Source organism: Papaver somniferum, chromosome 10 (assembly GCF_003573695.1).
Source record: "Papaver somniferum cultivar HN1 chromosome 10, ASM357369v1, whole genome shotgun sequence".
NCBI lineage: Eukaryota > Viridiplantae > Streptophyta > Magnoliopsida > Ranunculales > Papaveraceae > Papaver > Papaver somniferum.
The window spans coordinates 25,144,515-25,166,238 of record NC_039367.1 but is presented as its reverse complement, the minus strand read 5'-3'; the positions used below and the strand labels follow the sequence as shown (position 1 = coordinate 25,166,238).

At 36.6% G+C, this 21,724-nt stretch overlaps 1 protein-coding gene across 1 annotated transcript; it reads left to right on the top strand.

Moving 5' to 3' along the window:
* The first annotated feature begins 10,427 nt into the window (after positions 1 to 10,427).
* LOC113316869 (protein NUCLEAR FUSION DEFECTIVE 4-like) lies at positions 10,428 to 12,953 on the top strand. Its single transcript, XM_026565026.1, has 2 exons — positions 10,428 to 11,095; positions 11,628 to 12,953. Exons 1-2 carry the CDS (start codon positions 10,601 to 10,603, stop codon positions 12,786 to 12,788), a joined length of 1,656 nt encoding a protein of 551 aa, XP_026420811.1. The 5' UTR covers positions 10,428 to 10,600; the 3' UTR covers positions 12,789 to 12,953.
* Positions 12,954 to 21,724: the final 8,771 nt, after the last annotated feature.

Sequence of the window (21,724 nt, the reverse complement as noted above, 5' to 3'; positions counted from 1 at the left end):
TCTTTACTCGTCCATTTGAACCATGTTTTAAAAATATTTAGACAAATGACCCATTTTCCGTTTTAATTAGCCATTTCACATTTTTAACTCTAAATTCGAAAGTCAAATAAAATCAATCGATTGACCGGGGACCAAACACAAATTTGGACAAAATTTAGCACCAAACGCAAAACTATACCATTTTACAGGCATCAAAGTCAAAATATTCCTTTTCTCAAATGAGCGTATATCTGATCATAGTTCATTAAACACAAATACTTTCACGATTGGAGAAGATTTGATTCCACAGCTTTATCATTATTTCGGTTGTTTGCATAAAAAATCATCAAGATTCATTTCATTCATTAAATTGACTGTAATCTCTGCAATTTACACCTGCCTCATTAATTAAATATCTTCTTGGTCTACCAGATGCATAAAAACAATACTTAATTTATGCAATTCAGCATTATCTTTCCCAATTTGACATATCTTCGGAATTCTTATTACAGCAAAGATTCGAGTATCACGTTTCACATTTAACAAGGTTGTCATCCAACCCAGCTGTGAATCATTTGAGTGTATTATTTTATATGGTGTAGTGTGCACGTTCCGTATGCGAAACTGGCATATCCATTCATTGACCGTCTCATCAAAATTTAGCTGTCGCAGACAAGTGATATTACTAGCTAAAGACAAAGCAACAAATTCTGTTGCATCGAAAGCTTAAAAATATTGCTTAAAGACAAAGGCGAAGCAACAACTTCTGTTGCTATTAATGGTCAGCTTTCTCAAACACCTCGTGAACGAACTTCTCATATTAATGGCAATTTGGGTCTACTCCAGGTATTTGGATTGATGAAAGTTGTTTTGTTTCTGTACAATTTTTTCCTTTATAATCTTTTTATGTTTATTTTATTGTTTTAACTATTTCTTGTTATCAGTGTGGTTTTATGATCATTTCTTGTCACTGATCAAAGATAATGAAGATGTGAAAGAAAACTCAGATTGGGTCAAAGGTAGTCCAACAGGTACATGGTATTCGTTCACCGGTGCTCAGGATAAGGAACAAGGAGATGCATTGGTAGCAATGCGCAAAAACTTGGACAACATCACGATGAAAGAGGTAATCTTTAATCCGTACAAGGATAATAGAGCTGGCGTAATGGAAGATGTCGTGTTGTATCATGGCCCTTTGTTTCACCCTTACGGTTTTTCAATGTACAACCCGATGAGAGTCATGCATCAATTTGGGTTTATTCAATATTCACCCGATGAAGACTACATACCCCCGTTCAAGCATAAGTTGGATAAGTGCGAGGCTGACACGTAAATTAACCTCACCTGTTCCATCATATGCTTTATTTCCCACCATGATACTTGGTGTGCGACCCCCCTTAGCAAACATTTGTCATCTAGGTATTGCTTCATAAAACGGTCTTTACTATGCTCCATCTGAGTCTCAATCTTGTCAAGATCATTCTTGGCATGCTCGTGAATAACTACTTGTACTGTAACCACCTCACCATTGTTTAGCTCAAGGATTTTTTTCAAACGTCCGTGAGACTGCTTTGCAATACTCGTGGACTCATTTTTGAAGTGCTTGTACTTATTGGTCCATGCATAAACAAACTTCTCCTTCCAAGGATTCAACCATGTATCTAGGCAATAGTCGACCACCTTCTTATGATCCGTACTCCAATCATCAATAAACTTCTGCAAATTAGCATAGTACTCCACCTCGGTTTTCGAATGATTCAAGTAGTCCCAATCATTGCAGAAATCCTTCCATACATCCCCTCTTCGTCGTATTTTTCCTTTTCTTTCTCTCTGCAACTCTCTCTTTTCTTGAAAATTTACTAAGTCGCTCGTCTTCTTCCTTGGAACGTTGATTACCCGTCGCCGGTTTGATCTTTTGGATCTGATTCTTGCAATTAGAAATAATATTTTTTTGGATGTGCCATGTACAAAGAAAATGTTAAGCTAGTGGAAAAACCTGGCGTACGACACTCATAACTGCATAATCTCGATCCGTAAATATAACCTGCGGTGTTTGATCGCCACGGTAAATCAACCTCACCTGTTCCAACGCCCAAACATAGTCTTCTATTTCTTCCTTTTCCATAAACACCATGCCACGCTGAAAGATTGTTTATCTGAAGTATGACTAGCCACGTTCAACGTCGGCATGTTATACCTGTTGGTCTTATAAGTACAATCTATGAACAAGACTTGGTAAAAACATTGTTCCAATTGCACCATCCTCGGATGGGCAAGAAAAATATGAGTCACTTTGTCTCCCGGACCCACCCTTGTTTGCATGGGATAGTTAAGTTTTTCAGCCAACCACTCTGATTGTTACATGATTAATCTACCATCCCATTCGGTTTAATTCAGCGTTTCTTTGGCACCGTAAATAGTGGATATAGTTGACAAGTTCGATTTATCTGCCTTTTTTATTGCAGTTAGGATCTTAAGGGGCTTAATTCCCTTCATCTGCCAGACCATTTCCATTTGATGTGGTTTCAATCGGGCATATGCAGGGTGTCCCAAAAGACTTTTAGGTGGAGGGTGGTTATGACGACCATCTGGAATACTATACAAACTCCATTGTTTAGTTTCACCATGCCTTTTGAACACAATCCTGAAAGGGCATTTAATCTTCTTCGACAAAGTTTTGTAGACCCTCGTCGTCGTCTTCTCATACTTGTAATTCTTCCCTTTATGACTTTCTTCCTTATCACCGGCTCTCTCGCATACCATCTCCATTTTCTTCCAATCGACGTGTTTGCTTTGAACAACCACGCACATCTTCTCTTTTGCCTTGTAAATGACCCATTCCTTGACCCCGTCCTTAGTTTTCCAAGTCCAAATTGAGCAAATAACACGTTCATGAGAACACTAGTTAAACATTTTTCAAAAACATATATATCCATTCAAACTACAAAAACGTACCAAATCAGTGATGTAGTGTTGTGAGGTATCCGGACCAATTGCAGAGACGAGTTCAGGTTGAGAGCTCTGTACAACCAACTACAAAAAAAAGTTAAAAAAATTCATTAAGGGTCGTCAACCAAATTTTTTTACAAACAGACGACTCTTAAAGTCGTCACATTACTATATACATGAACGACTCTTCTGCAACACCTATTATCCTCGTCCCAGAGTCAGAGTCGTCATCGTATGTTTTACCAAAGCAATGACCCTAAATCACAAATTAAATTAACGATCCTAATTAAACACCAATGACGGCATAAAAACAAATTTTCCTATCTCTGTTCACATTTCAACAAGAGTCGTTTGCGAATAAAAATCTAAGCTGACGACTATTAATGCAGTTATTGCAAAATTTGAAATTCAACGGTATGTTTGAATCCTAGATGCAGTTATTGCGGCGTATTTGGGAAATAGGTAACCGTTTTGTTTTTCAAAAAAATAGTTGTTGGAAATTTTGTACTATAAAAAGAGACATATCCCTATCAAAGTTATTCACACTTCACTATCAATCTTTTCAAATCAGTTACCCATCATTTTCAAACACCAAAAATGGCTCAAACTCCATTCAATAATCAAGAGGATGTTGCTATTTTTAGACCACACATCACGGTCACAAACCATGACTTTGAAAGAGAGCACTGGGTTTTCAAAAACCACGACGAAACCGGATATCCGTACCTTAACATGGATCAAACATCCAATGATTGGTGGGAACGTGTGTTTATGATTTTCAAAGCACTTAACGGAAATCGTTACGGAAGGAGGCTCCAGGACATTAGGGAAAGATACGAGTTACCATACAAAGATTGTGAAGCGGTGAAAGACGAAATGGAAGCTCGGGAAAAATATCTTCCCAACTAATCTCATATGGAAAGAGTAAGTTTGTGAATCTAAAAGGCCTCTCGTACGGTTATTTTCATTTAAAAACGCCAACTTATAATTACATTTTTTTCCTAGTACTCTTTGGGTCGCAGCCAATACGAATTGAAGTACGACCACGAGTTTTCGCACGAAGATTGCTATCGTCTCTTGACAGAAAATTTCTGGAAATTTACGAAGTATAATTAACCGTGTTCAACGAAAATGTAGTGAACTAGATTTTATGTCTTTTCCTTCTTTTTTATTTCGAAGTACATGCACGTTTCTTTCCGATTCAATAAAAACAGTTCACTTTCTAATTATTCCAACAAGGGTCGTCAGTACACATCAATTAAAACCTGACGACTCACTCTATTATTCGAACACAGGGTATGAGTTGTCACTTTGGTAGACAAAACACACTAACGACTCTTGATGTTGATTAAAACATGAAGTATTTTATGTGGGAGTCGTCAGCATTTAAACGTGAGAGACGACGATTCTCTTTATCGAAAAGAGTCGTCGCTTTGTTGATATATAAGGTGACGACCCTTATAGCAGTTAATGCAAAATTTGAGTTCTCCAGATATGGTTGAGTCGACTAACGGAAAAAAAATAAAAAAATGTGGCAATTGTATCGTTCAATTCTATGAATAGAGACCCAATACTCACCTCATGCTCATACAACCCATAATTCTAAACCTTCACATACTATCTCATATATTTATCATCCAAGAGGAAAAAGAAGATATCTTGACGATGACTACTCCCTACACTTCCGAAGAGAATTGTGCCATTACGAGAGCTTGGTTGACAGTCACAAACCACTTTGAAAGTCTAGACAAATACATTGATGAAATATCGGATGCTTGGTGGAACCACGTATTCATCGTTTTTGTGGCGTTGGACGGAAATCGCAACTCAAGGTCTTTCAAACAAGTCAAGGAACGCTTCAAGGAGACAAAATTCGAGTGTGATGTTTTGAAACGAGAATTTACGGCCGTAAGTGCAGACTTTCCGGATATGTTGGGTACTCTAAGAGTAAGTAGTTAAACAAGAGGTAAAACTTATCCACAACTTTGATCGATACTAACTAAATATGTTTGCGTTTGTGTTTTCAGATGAAGAAGGCGTACGGATATTACGAGATGCTTCGCGGAAAAAAGTTTGAGTTACACGATTGCCACTTTATCTTCAATGTAACCATCAATAATTACATACTTTATGATTAAGTGTAGACGTGCACCGTTGTTATCTATTGTGTTTTATTTCCTTCAATGTAACCCTATGAAATATGTATGCCTTTTACGATTCAATGAAATGATCTTATGAAATAAAAAATCTTAAAAATCAACCCTAAGAGTCGTTAACCATTATTAATATCGAAATTGACGACTCTAGTTAGAAATCTTAATGGTTGGTTAGGATTGTCAGTTTATTTGAATATATGTGTGACGACCCATAAACCAAAAAACTTGTTTTTTGACAAAAAGTTTGTGTTTGAGAGTCGTTGAGGTACAAACAAATCACACAAACGACTCTGATGAAGTACCAAAAAGAGTCGTCACTGTTTAGATCAACAAGCTAACGATTTTTCATAACCTGAGAAAGTTGCAGGTTAGAGTCGTCATTCTGGGTGTAAAAAAGGTGACGACTCTTAAGAGTCGTCAGTGTATTAGAACCCCGACTATAACGAATCTAGAACTGAGGATTTCGATGGTGACCATGAATCGACTTGGAGCACCATTCAGACAATTTCAAGAGTATATGAGGTTTACCTGATTGTTTTGAGCTTGGGGTTCTTCATTTTGAAGATTGGTTCCTTCATTTGGAGTAATAGGATCTTCACTTGCACCATTATTCATGGCTTCCTCTATTAACATCTCTTCATCAAACATCCAATCCATATGATTAGTTGACACAATCTTACCATCAACACAATCATGTATGTCATTTGAAGCTTCACAAACATCATTTCCTCCACTTGAATCACCCATTTCTAAAAACCCTAGTTTTTCCTCACAAAACTCCTCTTCTTCTTCTCAAAACACAAAAACTCAAAAAAAAAATCTACACAAATTTTTAATCCCAAAACCATATTTTAATCTAAACACAATTAACTTAATCAACTTTAATTATTTTTTACGGAAAATGGGTCATTTGTCCAAATATTTTTAAATCACGGTTCAAATGGACAAGTAAAAAATAATTTGGGTGAAATGGCCAAAAAAAAATAGTAAGGATGAAACTGGTTTCATCCTAGCTTAAATTTAAAAAATAGCAAGGATGAAACTGGATACATCCTGTGTAAATTAAAAATAAGAAAAAATATTTGAAAATGGGCACGATGAAATTGGTTACATCCTGCCTATTTTTACATTTTTGTCCATTTAAACAGTATCAAAATCTAACTGTCCATTTCACCCAGGAATTGTTGATTTTGGTCTTTTTAACCAATTTTGTGTATTTTTTTAATAATAATCATTTAGGGACATTTTAGCCATTTAGAAAATATTTTTATAAGGAATGACCTAAATTAGGATGGGATGACCTTTTTTGTCGTCTAGTGCCTGCCCCCATTTAATTTTTATGGCCCCAATTAAATCAGGCTAAAATGAGGGTTGACAAATATATTTATTTCTTAATGCTACTATAGCAGACATGATTCATAATGGCAACTGGGTTTATACCTTTCGAAGACATCTCAACGCTAGCGAGCAATTTGAATGTGAGCTTCTTAAGAGAGATTTAGGCACTCCACTTGCTCTTAATGGAGACGAAGATGAAGTTGTAGTAATGGACAATTTCCCGACTAAACTATGAATTGCCGGTGGAAAAACCAATAGATTGCGTTTTCTCGAAGCATCTACGGAGAAAGGAGATACCCCTAAGGTAAGTTTTTTGGTTTGTACCATGTTTCATAATTCACTGCCTACCAAGGATATGCTTATTCATAGAGGTGTCCATGTACCCAATGACATGTGCTCTCTGTAACAAGGAGAAAGAAAATGATACACATCTGTTGCTTCACTACGTGTATACACATGAAGTCTGGATTATTTCATCAAAACGTTAAGAATATTTTGGGTCCTTCATAGCACTATACAAGGATTCTTTGATAAATGAAACTACAACATGTTAAGGGGAAGAAGTAGAGAGGTGGCTACGGTGATGCACTTCGCACAAATTTGGCACATTTGGGAAGAAAGGAGTAACAGATTTTTTGGATCTGATCGAATGTTATAGAACTCACTTAAAAGATTAAATAGACGATTGTCCTTTGGTTTTGTAACAAGCAGACATTTAGATTCGCGAGTTGTAATAACATTCTTTTTAACTGGGAGGATAATATCAATATGTAAATCCCCTAGTTCTTTTGTTTTGGATTTTCATTTTTCCTTTTAATATAAATTTTTTCTTTCGATTTTTTTTTATTTCTTGAAAATTGATGGGTCATGACGATTTTAAGTTTGTGAGAACCATCCCTCACAATATATAAATTAAAATTTGTGAGAAAAACGATTTTAAGGGTGCTTTTCCACGATACGTGAGACTTTTCTACTCATAAGAGCATACACATTCACGACCGAAAATACTTAAAAACCCAAGCGCAATGGGGGTTGTCGTGACTGCCGAAAGAAGAACTATGCCATATTTGGCGGGCGAATTTGGTATTTGTCAAATATGGTCCTAGCTAAACTTAGTTTCTCTTTTTTTTTTTTTTTTTTGTATTCTAACCTAATTCAATGTAATGGGTTGAACAACATAGATGTCGATTACATTTTATTTATTTATTTTTAGTTGAACATCGAGTTCGAACAGATTTGTTTTTTTTTTCACTCTTAGGTGAACCAAAAGTACAAAAGAAATAAGGTAATTTTTTTTTAAAAAGACTAAAAAAAAAGGGAATTATCTTTTGGTCCAGCGACAAAAAACGTATTTTTTTATCCAGAATTATTTTAAAATATCAAATGGACCAAAATGCCCTTCCGTATTATTTCAGCGTTAAACTTCTGTAATTCTTCTATTCTCATAATTATTTGAGTTCCTGCTCTCTGATGAACGCTAAACTTCCTACTTATTTTTGTATCGGAGTTCAATCTTTTAAAATGAACACCAACTAGAAACTAGTTCATTCTAATTAAAATGAACACACAACAAAACTTCACTATTATGAACAAAAAACAGAGTTCATTCTTTCAAATGAAAACCTAATCAAAGTTCTATATTATGAACGAAACACAGAGTTCATTCTTTAAAATGAACACATAACAAAACTTTGTTATTATGAAGAAAAAACAGAGTTCATTCTTTCAAATGAACACCTAATCAAACAAAAACTAGAACAGAGTTCATTATCTCAAATGAACACCTAATCAAAGTTAATTATTATGAAAAAAAATACTAGTTCATTATTTCAAATTGACACCTAATCCAAACAAACTAAATCAATACTAGAACAGAGCTCATTATAAAAAATGAATTCATAACAAAAAAACAGAGTTCATTCTTTCGAATAAATACCTAACCAAAACTAAAATCAAATCTGAAAAAATCAATTTTCATCTTCTTTGATAGCAACAGAGAAGAATGTAGCATCAGAAGGAAAAGAAAAAACAAAAAAAAAAAGTAAGCAAATCTCCACCTTTGTAATCTCCAAATCCTCATCTTCGTTGTCAATATCTATAAATCAAAACCCAAAAAAAAAATCTCGTAAATACAGCGGCAGAAGAAGAAAAACATAGAGAGAAAGCAGATTTGAAATACAGAGATGAAAGAGAAAGTACATATGAAAATGATTTCTTTTATGTTGATCTAGTATATATGGTCCTAAAAGGACATTTTAGTAATCAAAAAACAGATTATGCGTGAGTGTTGTCCACCATGGGACCAAACAGTAATATTTATGATCAAATAATAATATATATTTAATAAAAAAGGTCCACCCAGACATTTGACCGAGTCAACAAAACCAAACTCACTCGTTTATGCTAATATTAAGACTATTTGATAGTTTCAACATAAAAAAGAATATTTGTCTAATTAAAGCATAATTTAGTTATTTCCTAACTTTAAAACACTCTTTATAAATATAGGGTAAATGACGTAAGCATATCATGATCACCACAAAAATCATTTTTAAGAAGTCGGGAGTCCTGAAGGAATGATTAGGCATCTTTTTTTAGTCGGTCAATAAAAATTTCATTAAAAAAGAAAACATTTACAAAACTTAGACTATCCAAAAAAGGCTAGCCAAAAGGCCATCCAGACATACACAAGCTATTTGAAGCGATAATAAATGCTACCAGGACCACAAATAAAAAGAACATTGGCCATTTGGCCTACCTTCAAAAAAAAATTCAAAAATGTTATCTTTTCTTCTTTTTTTCGAAAAAAAAGAACAAATTCTATTAAAAATTAACACTCATCAAAGTGATGAAATGCTAAGAGTACAAGAAAGAGAAAGCATAGCTAATTGTAATCAACAAAAGCCCCCAATTACAAATCAAAATACTAAGAGAAAAACTTTCGAATAACTTAGAATGAATAAACCAGTGGAACATATTACATTTCACAGAAACCACCGGTTGATTTAAGCTTCTTTTCCTATTGTTGTATAGCCCGCTGTTGCGCTCCATCCAAACTGTCCACCGAATAGCAAACGGAAGCATCCCCCAAATCTTCTTTATCATCTTAGTGCTTTTCTTATTGGACCATTCCCAGATATTAGACTTAATATTATCAGCAAAAAACCAACTTACCCCGAAGCTATCCAAAAAATACTTCCAGATCTTTCTTGTCTCATCACAATGGATAAACAAATGTCCATGGGTCTCTTGATCTCTAGAACATAGCAAGCATTGATCGGAGTTAACTAGACCTTCCCTATGAAGCTTATCCAAGGTTGGAGTTCCATTATGACAGAGTTTCCAAACTAAAAATGAAACCTTCAGCGGTATTTTTGGATTCCAAATTTGTTTATGGGGAAATGAAATAAAACCATCCACATCCATCGAAGTATAACAGTTTGCCACAGCAAACTCTTGGCCAAAACCCCATTTTTGATCATCCTCCTCTGTACAATTGTGGACTGAAGTATAAACTAAAATGTTATCAGCCAACATACAAGTTGGTTTGGCCAAATTATCAGCTGCAAAATTCACTTCTCTAAAGTTGTGCAAATAACGTACATTACTAATAAAATGCACGTGCTATCTTTCCACTTCTAAGTTAATTCCCAAGGCAATCCTCCCTGTAAAGCTTGGATGCAATTCATAGAGTCTGACCGAATATAAATCTTCTGAACATTCCATCTCTAGACAAGCTTGTACCCCGCCTTTCGCCTATAAAAAGAAAATACAGTCCCTACCCTTAGCAATTGTGCGACATGGAGCGTGCCTTTTAACTGCCCAGCTAACTTTAGTTTTCTTCCCATTGCCAAAAGCTAAACCCGAAAAGTTATAACTTAAAAGTCAATTATAGCTTTGGCCTTTTGAGTTTTATGATTGCCCGATGCTCTAAATATGATGCGAATTACATCATGAAATCAATCAAATTATTATAAAATGGAACTTCAAATCTCAAAACTCCACTTGATGTCGTAGTAAAACATCAAATACAAAGTCGTTGTTTCTCTTTCTTTAAGTCTATTTAACCAAAATGTGGTTCCCTCAGTACATTTAAAAAAACATAAAGACCCTGAAAATGAGAGCAGCAGAATAAGAAAAATTCAGAGATTAGAGATAAAGAAAAACAACAAGAAGAAATGGAGATGATGAACAGCAGATGGGTAGGAACAGTAGCAAGTATATGGATACAATTAAGCGTAGGAGCATCCTACGTATTTGGTGTCTACTCACCAGTTCTTAAATCAAGTCAAGGTTATGATCAATCAACTCTTGATTCTGTTGCTGTTGCTAAAGACATTGGAGCAAATTTTGGTCTTCTCTCTGGTTTTCTCTACTCAGCTGTTGTATTCACCTCATCAACATCAGCTTCCTCATCAGCTTCATCGTTATGGTTCAAGAGGAAAATTGGGGGTCCATGGATTGTGATAACAGCAGGAGCAATTCAATGTTTCATAGGGTATTTTTTTATGTGGCTTGCTGTTACTGGAATCATACCGAGACCACCGGTTCCATTGATGTGTTTGTTTATGTTTCTTGCTGCTCATGCTCAGACTTTCTTCAATACTGCTAATGTTGTCACTGGTGTTCAGAATTTCCCTGATTACAAAGGAACAATTGTTGGGATTATTAAGGTCAGTTCATTTCTTAGCACCCCTAATTTCTTCATTTTAGTTGAATTGATTTCGTTATTGATGTCATCTTATTATTTGGAACAACACCTCTCCAATTTATTTGGAGATAGATCTAGACTTTATTTTTAGGATTGTTTAGTTCCTGTTTAAAGTCAAACCAGAACAGATACATGATTGTAGTCTTGTAGACTAGATTTTGGTATCTTGGTTGGTTCCAATTCTTGTCATTCCTAATTTAGGAATTATACACTCCATGAGCTCAAAGAGGTTTGTTGGTGGCTTAGTAATGGCCGATTGGCCAAGCTATGGCCGCTCAGCGGTCATCTTACTAAGCCGTGCCGTAGTCTTTCAACTGCGATAGGCAAATGCCGAAATCTGAACATTAGCCCATCCTGTTTGTCAATTTAGCCATCCTGTGTAGTGGCACTATATATAATTGCCAAGTTTCTGTTTTTGTCAACTCCATTGGACTTGTAGCCCTTACTTGTGTATTTTGTTTGGGATAATGAATTCAAGATGTTGGAATATGCAGGGATTTCTTGGTCTAAGTGGAGCAATACTAATTCAAGTGTACCAAACAATATTTGTAGACAAACCAAGTTCATTCCTTCTTATGCTTGCATTAGTACCAACCATTATTCCTCTCTTGCTCATGTTTTTCATCAGAACCAGTGACATCCCTCCATCACCAACTAAAAGCTTTATTTCCACTGAGAAAGATAGCCTAAATGGATTTTCAATCATTGCACTCTTACTTGCTCTATATGTTATGATCCTAATCATCTCTCAAAATGTCGTTACATACGGGATAAATACGCGCATAATTACGTTCACTATTCTTCTCATAGGAATTTTATCACCAAGTGTCATTGCATTTAGAGCTCATCTTACTGACTCCAGAAGTCAATATTCCTCAATTGATGATGCATTGTTGATCAATGAAGAAAATCGAGAATTGGTACTTACTGGAAATTATGATAACAAGAGGGAGATAGTGCTACTAGATGAGAAAGTACCACATTTGAATCTTTGGCAGGCATTGCGGACAGTAAATTTTTGGTTACTATTTTCAGCAATGGCATGTGGATTAGGTTCAGGAATGGCAACAGTAAACAATATAAGTCAAATTGGTGGATCTCTTGGTTACACAAGTGTTGAAACAAGAACTTTGGTTTCTTTGTGGAGTATATGGAACTTTTTAGGTCGATTCGGAGCCGGCTTCGTTTCTGACTACTTCTTACATTTGAAGGGTTGGGCAAGACCAATCTTCATGGTAGTAACATTAGCAGGTATGGGTTTAGGTCATCTGGTTATTGCATCAGGTTTACCTGGTGCATTATATGCAGGTTCAACAGTGATGGGCATATTCTATGGTTCACAGTGGTCATTGTTTCCTACAATATGCTCTGAAATTTTCGGCGTAACTCATCTTGGTACGATATTTAACACGGTTGCGCTAGCAAGTCCTGTTGGATCATACATTTTATCTGTGAAATTAGTAGGATTTATCTATGACAAAGAATCCTCGTTGAATGCCAGCGGGCATGTTAGTTGCGTCGGTAGTCATTGCTTCATGGTATCTTTCATTATAATGGCTGGTGTTTGTGTATTAGGGTGTGGGCTTGCATTGATTTTGTTCTTTAGGACTAGAAAATTTTACCAAGATGTTATCTACAAAAAAGTAAAGCATTGAGGTGGACCAGGTGGTGAAACGGTGAAGGTTACTAATTTTTTTTGGGTGGAAAAGAGGTGAATTCTTTGTAATGCTTTTGTCAGTTGAATTTTGTATTTTTAAGGCTGAATTGTATGTAACTGTGTTATCAAATCTTGAAGTAACACTACTGTTCTTTTGGGGGTTTATGGTTCCAGTACGGGTATTTGTTTGTAGATGACACTCCCAGGGCCGTCTTAGGCCCAGAGCGGGATGGTTGTCACGCTGGATAGGCTGGTCAATCGAATTTCACCGCAATATACTTATTTCCCACTGCAGCTGCGTACTCGATGCACCAGTCGATCTAGGGAGTTCGGGCTTGAATAAAGTCTACAAGTTATTTGCAGTCAAGTATACGATAAGAGCATGTATGTTTTTCTGCAGCCAAGTGAAGGCTGATCGGGCTGCTTTCGCTTCCGAGTGAAAGCCAGTAGGTCTCATCCCGATCCTACAATTATGTCAATGCAATCGTTTTCCAAAGAGGAGAATAGCAAGATGACAAAGGCCATTGAATAATTATGTTTTACATAATGCTCCCTTTTAGAAAGAAGAGATACAGACAGAGTAACCAGTACAAAAATCGGTTTTGGTGACAATTTGAAATAGGACATGCTACAGGTATATGGCGGCCCACTTGTGTCATGGCGGGGTATAAATGATCCACGGCCGTAACATTGCCGTCTATGTTTTTTTTCATTTCCACGGCCGTAATGTTGCCCCTTGCCAATGTAAAGAGTTCATTTGAAACTTCTCTATGACAAAAATAGGAAGAAAAAAAACAAAAAAAAAACATGCTGTCTACTACACTCTAAGATAAAAAAACATGCGGCTCATGGCAAAGTGATTTTTTCTCTGAAAGAACAAGTTTGAAAGGTTTTATAGATTTCGTTGATGATTGAGAAAAATGTCAAAATCAAACGAAGGTATGCAGCATGTTTACGCCAGGCAAACTCAGATACTGACTTTATTTATATCCATCTATGAAAACAAAGTGCCACGTGTTCCTGATGGAGGCATACATAACGTTTTGGATCATGTGTAAAAGCTAATCTAAGCAAAAACGCGTAATTAGGCCTATTCTTATGTACATGAAAGAAAAAATGTTATTTGGCATACCAGGTGACATGGTAAATGAGTTGCATCATTATGGAAAATCAGTAAGCTAAGGGTTTTTAGCGAACTTTATTGACAATATCGCTGGCGATAAAGACCGTGAATATCGCTCGATATTGACTCTAACGCCAATGGCTAGTTCTTTATGCTATAAATAGGAAATTTTAAAAATCAGAACTTACCCCAAGATTTTTGTGTAAAAAAATTTCTCTATTTTTCTCTTTCTTAATCTAAATTTCTCTATTTCTCAATCTAATTAATTTTTTCGAATTTTCCCAAATGGCACAATTTCAAACCCAACTTGATTCGGCAACACAACTTGATTTTTCTGGAGTTATGCTTGAAGGTCCCATTAAGAAGATATGTGATAGTTATAAAGAAAAATAGGTAAGAAGCAAAGAAGTCTTCAAGTTTTGGATATTAACCAAGTTAAAACCGCAATTAAGAAAAGGCAAAGAAAAGTTCAAGGCAAGGAAAATCAAGAAAAAACAAATTTGAAGCCAAAGAAGAAGATAAACAAAGGAAACTCCGTTCATGAGCGCATTGATTTGAAGTTTTGTGAAATGAAAAAGATTAACAAGATGAAGAACATTGTCCCAAATTTTTATCTTTAAAGTCTATATTTCAAATTATTATTATCTAGTTTTATGTCTTGTAAAATGACTATTAATGATTATATCGAAGTTTAATGAATTTTAAAATTTAAAGAGTATTGTTGAAATTTCAGCTTAATTCTATTCTAATCCAATCTTACATTTTAATTAAAGATACATTTAATAGTTTAAACAAATATTAAAACTTAATACTTAGACAACTAAGAAATTAAAACATAAGAACTTAAGTGGACAATTAAGAAATTAAAACATAAATATTAGACAATATTTGGGTAAATATCTTAAAATATCGAAACAACTTCCAAATAGGAAGTCTTTTCGTAGATGCGACGATATTCCGCACTACACCTTTGTTGAAGTTCCATCATGTTTTCACCATCCCTCATGTTTGGACCTTCTTGCTGAAGTAAAACAACATACCTAGTAACTTTATGATTGATTATAGTGAAGCGATGACTCAACTCTGAAACATCACGGTTTTTGAGGTTCATTGTTTATTATTGAAATTTCCAAAAATCCTTTGCCAAAATGTTTGGGGATGTAATGCATCTCCGAATAAAGTCTCAGTAAAAGAAATATAATTTTTGAAAATACATTCATCTTCCGCAATAGTAAATTTTGGTAATCGCCTACTAAATCGACGTCTCCTAATTTGACATTGCACATTGGGATGATTAACAACTCTTTGATTTTAGGCAGCATGTTCGTTTGCTACGAACTCAACCATGTTTATATTATCATCCATGCTCTCTGCGGAATTGGAAGAGTGATGATAAGAATTTGAGATTGAGAAATTTTAGAGAGATTTAGAAATTCTGGTGTGAGTTGAAATGAGTTTGAAATTAGGTATTTATAGAGTGGAAAAATGGTGGACGTTGCATGAGGATCTGATGAGAGATGATCATATCAGCGAGCGATGTAATGACTAGCGCTGGCGCTGGAATGACCAGCGAGCGATATTTTGACCATCTAACGATCGAAACTCTATCGCTCGCCAGAATGTCTGTCGTGTATGCCTATATGTTGTAATTGACATACAGGCATATATATTTGGCACTTTGGCATACCCATAGTGGATGCATATATGGAAAAATCTTATGTTTGCCATGTGCATAGGAATAGGCCTTACATGCTCCTTTGTGCCAAATTCTTTGTTTCATAATGTTTTGCACGATTAGTGTTACATAATGAGCATAACACAGTCAGGGTAGGCTATCCCTGTGATATCATCTAACAACAAAGATTGCAAACGAAGAAGTGTTACCCAAACTCCTTCTCGGTGTTGCTTACTAGTTGATTTCGCTAAATAATTATACAAAATTGGTTCAATAGTCCTACAACAATAATTCCTGGGTTAAAAAGACATGTGAAGTTTGATACTGTTGAAATGGAGAGGAATTAAAAATTATACTTTTCTATTATCCATTTTGGGTATTATGCCCAAAAAGATTTTTTTTTTACCTAAAATACCACCTAAACCAAGTCGTTTATTAGCAAAGAGATTTTTAATTGTGATGTATCATTTTCATGGTTGGGTTCTTCTTTTACTTTTACACGATCAACAACGCATTGAGATACAAACAAATTATGTTTTGTTTCACTGGCATAGACTGATAGATAATTATTATTGTTCACCATTACATTGTCACGTCTTCTTGGGCCAATGAGAAAAGATGACTCATCTATTTCCTTCAATTTCTGATTCAGTAACCGGTTGTATACAGATATAACAATCTCTCTAATTTCATCTTCTAATCCACCCCGCAATCTAACTATACCCCAAAGGGCATCAAAAATATGGGTCATCACAGTATTCCCTATCTCATTGAAATACGCATCTGATCGTTGTCTAGGTTTTAACTTCTCAGCTCCCGGATGATTGAGTGTTGTTGATTACTTCACAGATGAAATAATGTTGTTACGTGACTCTTCATTTTCCTTAACCTTTTGGATGATACTGACACGAAGCTTGTCGAAATCACCATCATCTTTTAGCTGTGAGATAACCTCATTTGCACCAATTTTTCGCTTGTTCGCCATTCACATAGTTTGGTGATAATGATCTTTAGCAACCCTTTCTTCGCATTAGTTCAGCCCTAGTTACTCATAGGATAGAAAAGAACATAAACCACAATATTTGTTAAGGAACAGAATGATCAACCAACTTAGAGAATAAATCGAAACCAGTTCCATCCTATTTTAAAGCTAAATGAAAATTAGTTATATCCTATTTTAACTTGTCAACAAATTAAAAAAAACAGTTACATCCTATTTTAATACTAGATGAAAATCAGTTACATCTTATCTTCAAAGCTAGATGAAAACCAGTTACATCATATCTTTAAAGCTAGATAAAAACCAGTTTCTGCAGGTATCAAATGAAAACCGGTTATATCCTGAATAGATCAAATTAATCTTCGGCTTGTTATCCATAAGCCCATCAACTACAAAACATATACGATAAGTGCACAATTCATATGATTTTAGTGTCAATTCCATACTTGTTTTAGCTATTATTCTTGCATATTTTCGTATTATTACTCTTGTTTTCTCTTATTTGCCTGTATTAGGTGGATCATCCAAAAATAAGCTACAAAGTGATGAAAATAGCTAGAAAGAGAAGTATTCCAAGTATCCAAGTCCAAGAGAAGTGGAAGAAGTACGACGAAAAGGAGCAAAACGCTCAAAATCAAGAGAAGGGCCAAAGACCGATCTTAACTAATTCAAATTAAGGATTTCTCATCATCATCTTGAAGATAATTGAAAGATAAAAATAATAACAAAAGAATGAGGTCATTCCGAGTTCGGATCAAGAAGTTGTGGCCAAAACAAGCTTTTATTGAATATCGAAGACAGAAAGTTCACGGACGGGTATTCACACTTTAATTCCGAAAATTTCTGCTGGAATTTGAAGTTTGTGGACTGGGTTCGCAAACTTAGGTAGTAGGAAACGTGTAAAAACTCCTTGGAAGGTCTAATGGCACGTTTGGGAACGTTATTTCGTTATTTTGTGTCGGGTTCTCAAACCAAACAAAATACATGAATACCAAGCAATGTAAACCTATAAAAAGGTATTAGGTTATGTGAAATCAAAACACATCAAGGGATCACGAAATTTTAAGTCTTGGAGAGGAGAAAAATCACACGGAGCGAAAGCTAGGGTTTCAGAGCGATTCTCAATCGTAACGAGTTCTCTAAACTTTTCTTATATGTATATCATGAATGCTTCTACATCCATGAGTAGCTAAACACCTATTGATTGAGGATGAATTCTAAGTTGTAAACTTGATTTGATTTAATATATGAATCTATTTTGATTTTTTCATATGATTATCGTTTGTTTCTATTATAAGTAAATATTATGATTGATTGATTGATTGTTCTAGGTGGCCAACTAAATCAGTTTATTGATTAATCTAAAGATAGTAAAGGGTTAGGATATCCGTGTGATTGTTGAATAACCCCTACACAAGTAGAAAACGTGAAACTTTGCAGAGGGATTCTGTGGAGCAATCACGTGTAGAAACAATACTAGAAAGTGGACCTTGCGCTAAGAGTCTAACTACTAGGATTAACCTAAGTCAGAAAACATAAAGCATTCGACCAACCTACACTTTGAGTGCGCTACTACTTGGTGGTTTGGATGAATAGAATCTGGTATTCGAGCGCTTCGGTACCCAGTGACCAAAGGACTTTAGAGAGTAGCACTGCTCTAGCTGCTTTTCTATTGTTGGTGATAATATGTGATTAATGACGAACAGATGAATATATTAACTCATTGACGGTTTATTAACGAAGAAGGATTCCTCGATCATATCTCTCTTTATTGATTACAATACAATTTTATTTTCTTTGATTATTTATTTTGTTCACAATCTAAAAACAAAACCCCCCTTTTGTGACAATTTGACAACTAAAACTCACTGCTCTTCGTGGGAACGATCCTTACTTCCATTATATTACCAGTTAATTGTGTGGAAATAAGATTATTATTTGTTGAGCCTAAGACACCCATCAAATTTTGGCACCGCTGCTGGGGAGCAGTCGGTATCTTTAGTTGTTACTTATTTTGGTTTTATTATTGTTTTTATAGTTTATTTGTAGTTTTAATCTCGTTTTCTAGAGTTTGGTTTCAGGTGCTTAATCTCTGGCACCCAAAGATTGGTATTATTTGAGGTGTGGTATTCAAACTCGCAAGGTAACAGTACTACAAGCACGTCATCACTTGCAACAAGAACCCTCTACTGAAGAGATGGTTAATACAGACGGCGAGATAGATCCTCCACCACTTCCTCCTCCAAGGAAGACGCTCAAATATCTAACATCTCCATCGTTTGTTCAACAAAAGCTTTGCATCAACTTAGATGATTTTATTGAACTTAAATCTCAGTTGGTACATTGGTTAGCGAAGTTTAAAGGGTTATCTGGAGATGATCCGAATAAACACTTGTTATTTTTTCAACACAGGTTGACAAGTTTGAAACCAACTGGAACTGACAAAGACAAAACTTTACTTACAGCTTTTCCATTTTATTTGACAGATTCCGCGGACGAATGGTTTTACAGCCTTCCACAAGGAAGTATTACATCATGGAATGATATGCAGAAAGTGTTTTTAGAAAAGTACTTTCCCGCTTCCAAAGCAACAACTATTCGTAAAGCAATAAGTGGAATTGAGCAAATTTTTGGTGAAACTCTTTACAATTACTGGGAACGGTACAAGAAGTTGTTTTCTAGATGTCCACGCCACCAAATAAGTGAGGAACTCATAGTGCAGTATTTTTATGATGGAATGCTTCAATCGGAGAGAAATCTCATAGATGCGGCTAGTGATGGTGCGTTAACCAATAAAACCATTGATGAAGCCACATAACTAATCGAGAATATGGCTGCAAACACGCAGAAATTTAATACAAGAGGCTCATCGATGGATAGGAGTGTCAACGAAGTTAGTTCTTCCTCACACTTAGAGGATAAAATGGGTAATATCGAGAAGATGATGCAACAAATGACAGCCGTGCTCACTCCTTCTTATGAAGAAAAGGCCGAGCAGGTGAACGATGTGTTTCCAAATCAGAGGAAAAGGTATGATCCCTACTCTAATACTTATAATCCTAGTTGGAAAGATCATCCGAATTTCGGTTATGAAAACAAGCAAGCTGTTGTTTCCAATCCTGTTTTCGGATGACAAGGTGGTTTTCAACAATCACAATTTCATCCACAACATCAACAACAAAACCAAAGCTTTAATTTAGAAGAGATGATCAAGGTTATAATGTAAGAAACAAAAGGTATTTCCCAGAAACAAGATGCAATATTTCAACAGAACGCACATTATCAACAAAAGAATGAAGCTGCTGTCAAAGATCTAGAATTGCAAATAGGGCAAATGGCGACCGATGTAAATTTTCTAAAGGCAAAAGCTTCAACAAAGTTTCCATCACAAACTTTTGTGAACCCAAGAGAGCACGTTAATGCAGTAACTCTAAGAAATGGGAGACAAACTGAAGAGCCACATCAACAAAAACAGGTTAATGACGATACTGAAAAGGAAGTAGAAGTGGAAATCGTACCAAAGTAAAATCCAACCTCAACCGGCCAACCTAAGGACACGATTCCCACTTTTACCATACCGCGTCCTTTTCCAAGTCGTTTTGCCAAATCCAAGAAAGAAGTTCAAGACAAGGAGATCATGGACATTTTCAGAAAGATACACATCAACATTCCATTTATTAAGGCCATTAGAACGGTACCCAGGTATGCCAAGGTTTTGAAGGATTTGTGTACAAGGAAAGATAGGTTGATTGTTAATGAGATTACTCAGGTAGGCGAAAGTTCCACGACAATGTTACTGAAGAAGATGCCTACAAAGTGTGAAGATCCTGGTGGTTTCACGGTACCCGTTACTATTGGTAACCGGCGATTCGAGCGTGCTTTGCTTGATTTGTGAGCATCCATAAGTGTTATGTCAGCCGATGTTTATGATTCTTTGAATCTTGGACCTTTAAAAGTGTTGATGGTGGTTTTTAGCTTAGGGTTAAAATCGTAAAATCTTACATCTGACATGAAGTCACTACGACCACTAGCACATTTATTTAATCATTCAACATGCCTACGTAAAAATTATTGGGGTACCTTTTTTATATACGCTATATTCCACGGCAGAACCCTCAATACTGACTGGCAACATCTCCGCGCCAAGGCATGCCAACCATGCCAGCCGCACCACAGTGCCAATGGCCAGCCACATATCCACGCCAAGGCATGCCAATAATGACAGCCGCACCACAGTGCCAATGGCATACCATTCCAGCCACATCTCCGCGCCAAGGTATGCCAACCATGCCAGCCGCACCACATTGCCAATTACATGCCATGCCAGCCACATCTCCGCGCCAAGGCATGCCAACCATGCTAGCCGCACCACGGTGCCAATGGCATACCATGCCAGCCACACCACGGTGCCAATGGCATACCATGCCAGCCACATCTCTGCGCCAAGGCGTGCCAACCATGCCAGACGCACCACGGTGCCAATGACATACCATGCCAGCCACATCTCCGCGCCAAGGCATGCCAACCATGCCAGCCGCACCACAGTGCAAATGGCATACCATGCCAGCCACATCTCCGCGCCAAGGCATGCCAACCATGCCAGCCGCACCACAGTGCCAATGACATACCATGCCAGCCACATCTCCGCACCAAGGCATGCCAACCATGCCAGCCGCACCACAGTGCCAATGACATACCATGCCAGCCACATCTCCGCGCCAAGGCATGCCAGCCGCACCACAGTGCGAATGGCATACCATGCCAGCCACATCTCCGCGCCAAGGCATGCCAACCATGCCAGTCGCACCACAGTGCCAATGGCATACCATGCCAGCCACATCTCCGCGCCAAGGCATGCCAACCATGCCAGCCGCACCACAGTGCCAATGGCATACCATGCCAGCCACATCTCCGCGCCAAGGCATGCCAACCATGCCAGCCGCACCACAGTGCCAATGGCATACCATGCCAGCCACATCTCCGCGCCAAGGCATGCCAACCATGTCAGCCACATCTCCGCGCCAAAGCCATGCCGGCCCTACCACATGCTGCTGGCTGCCAAATGAAGGGTTGCAACAATCAACGGCTACTCTTCCATCTGGGATGCATATCTCAGTCGTCCAATTTCTCCACCTA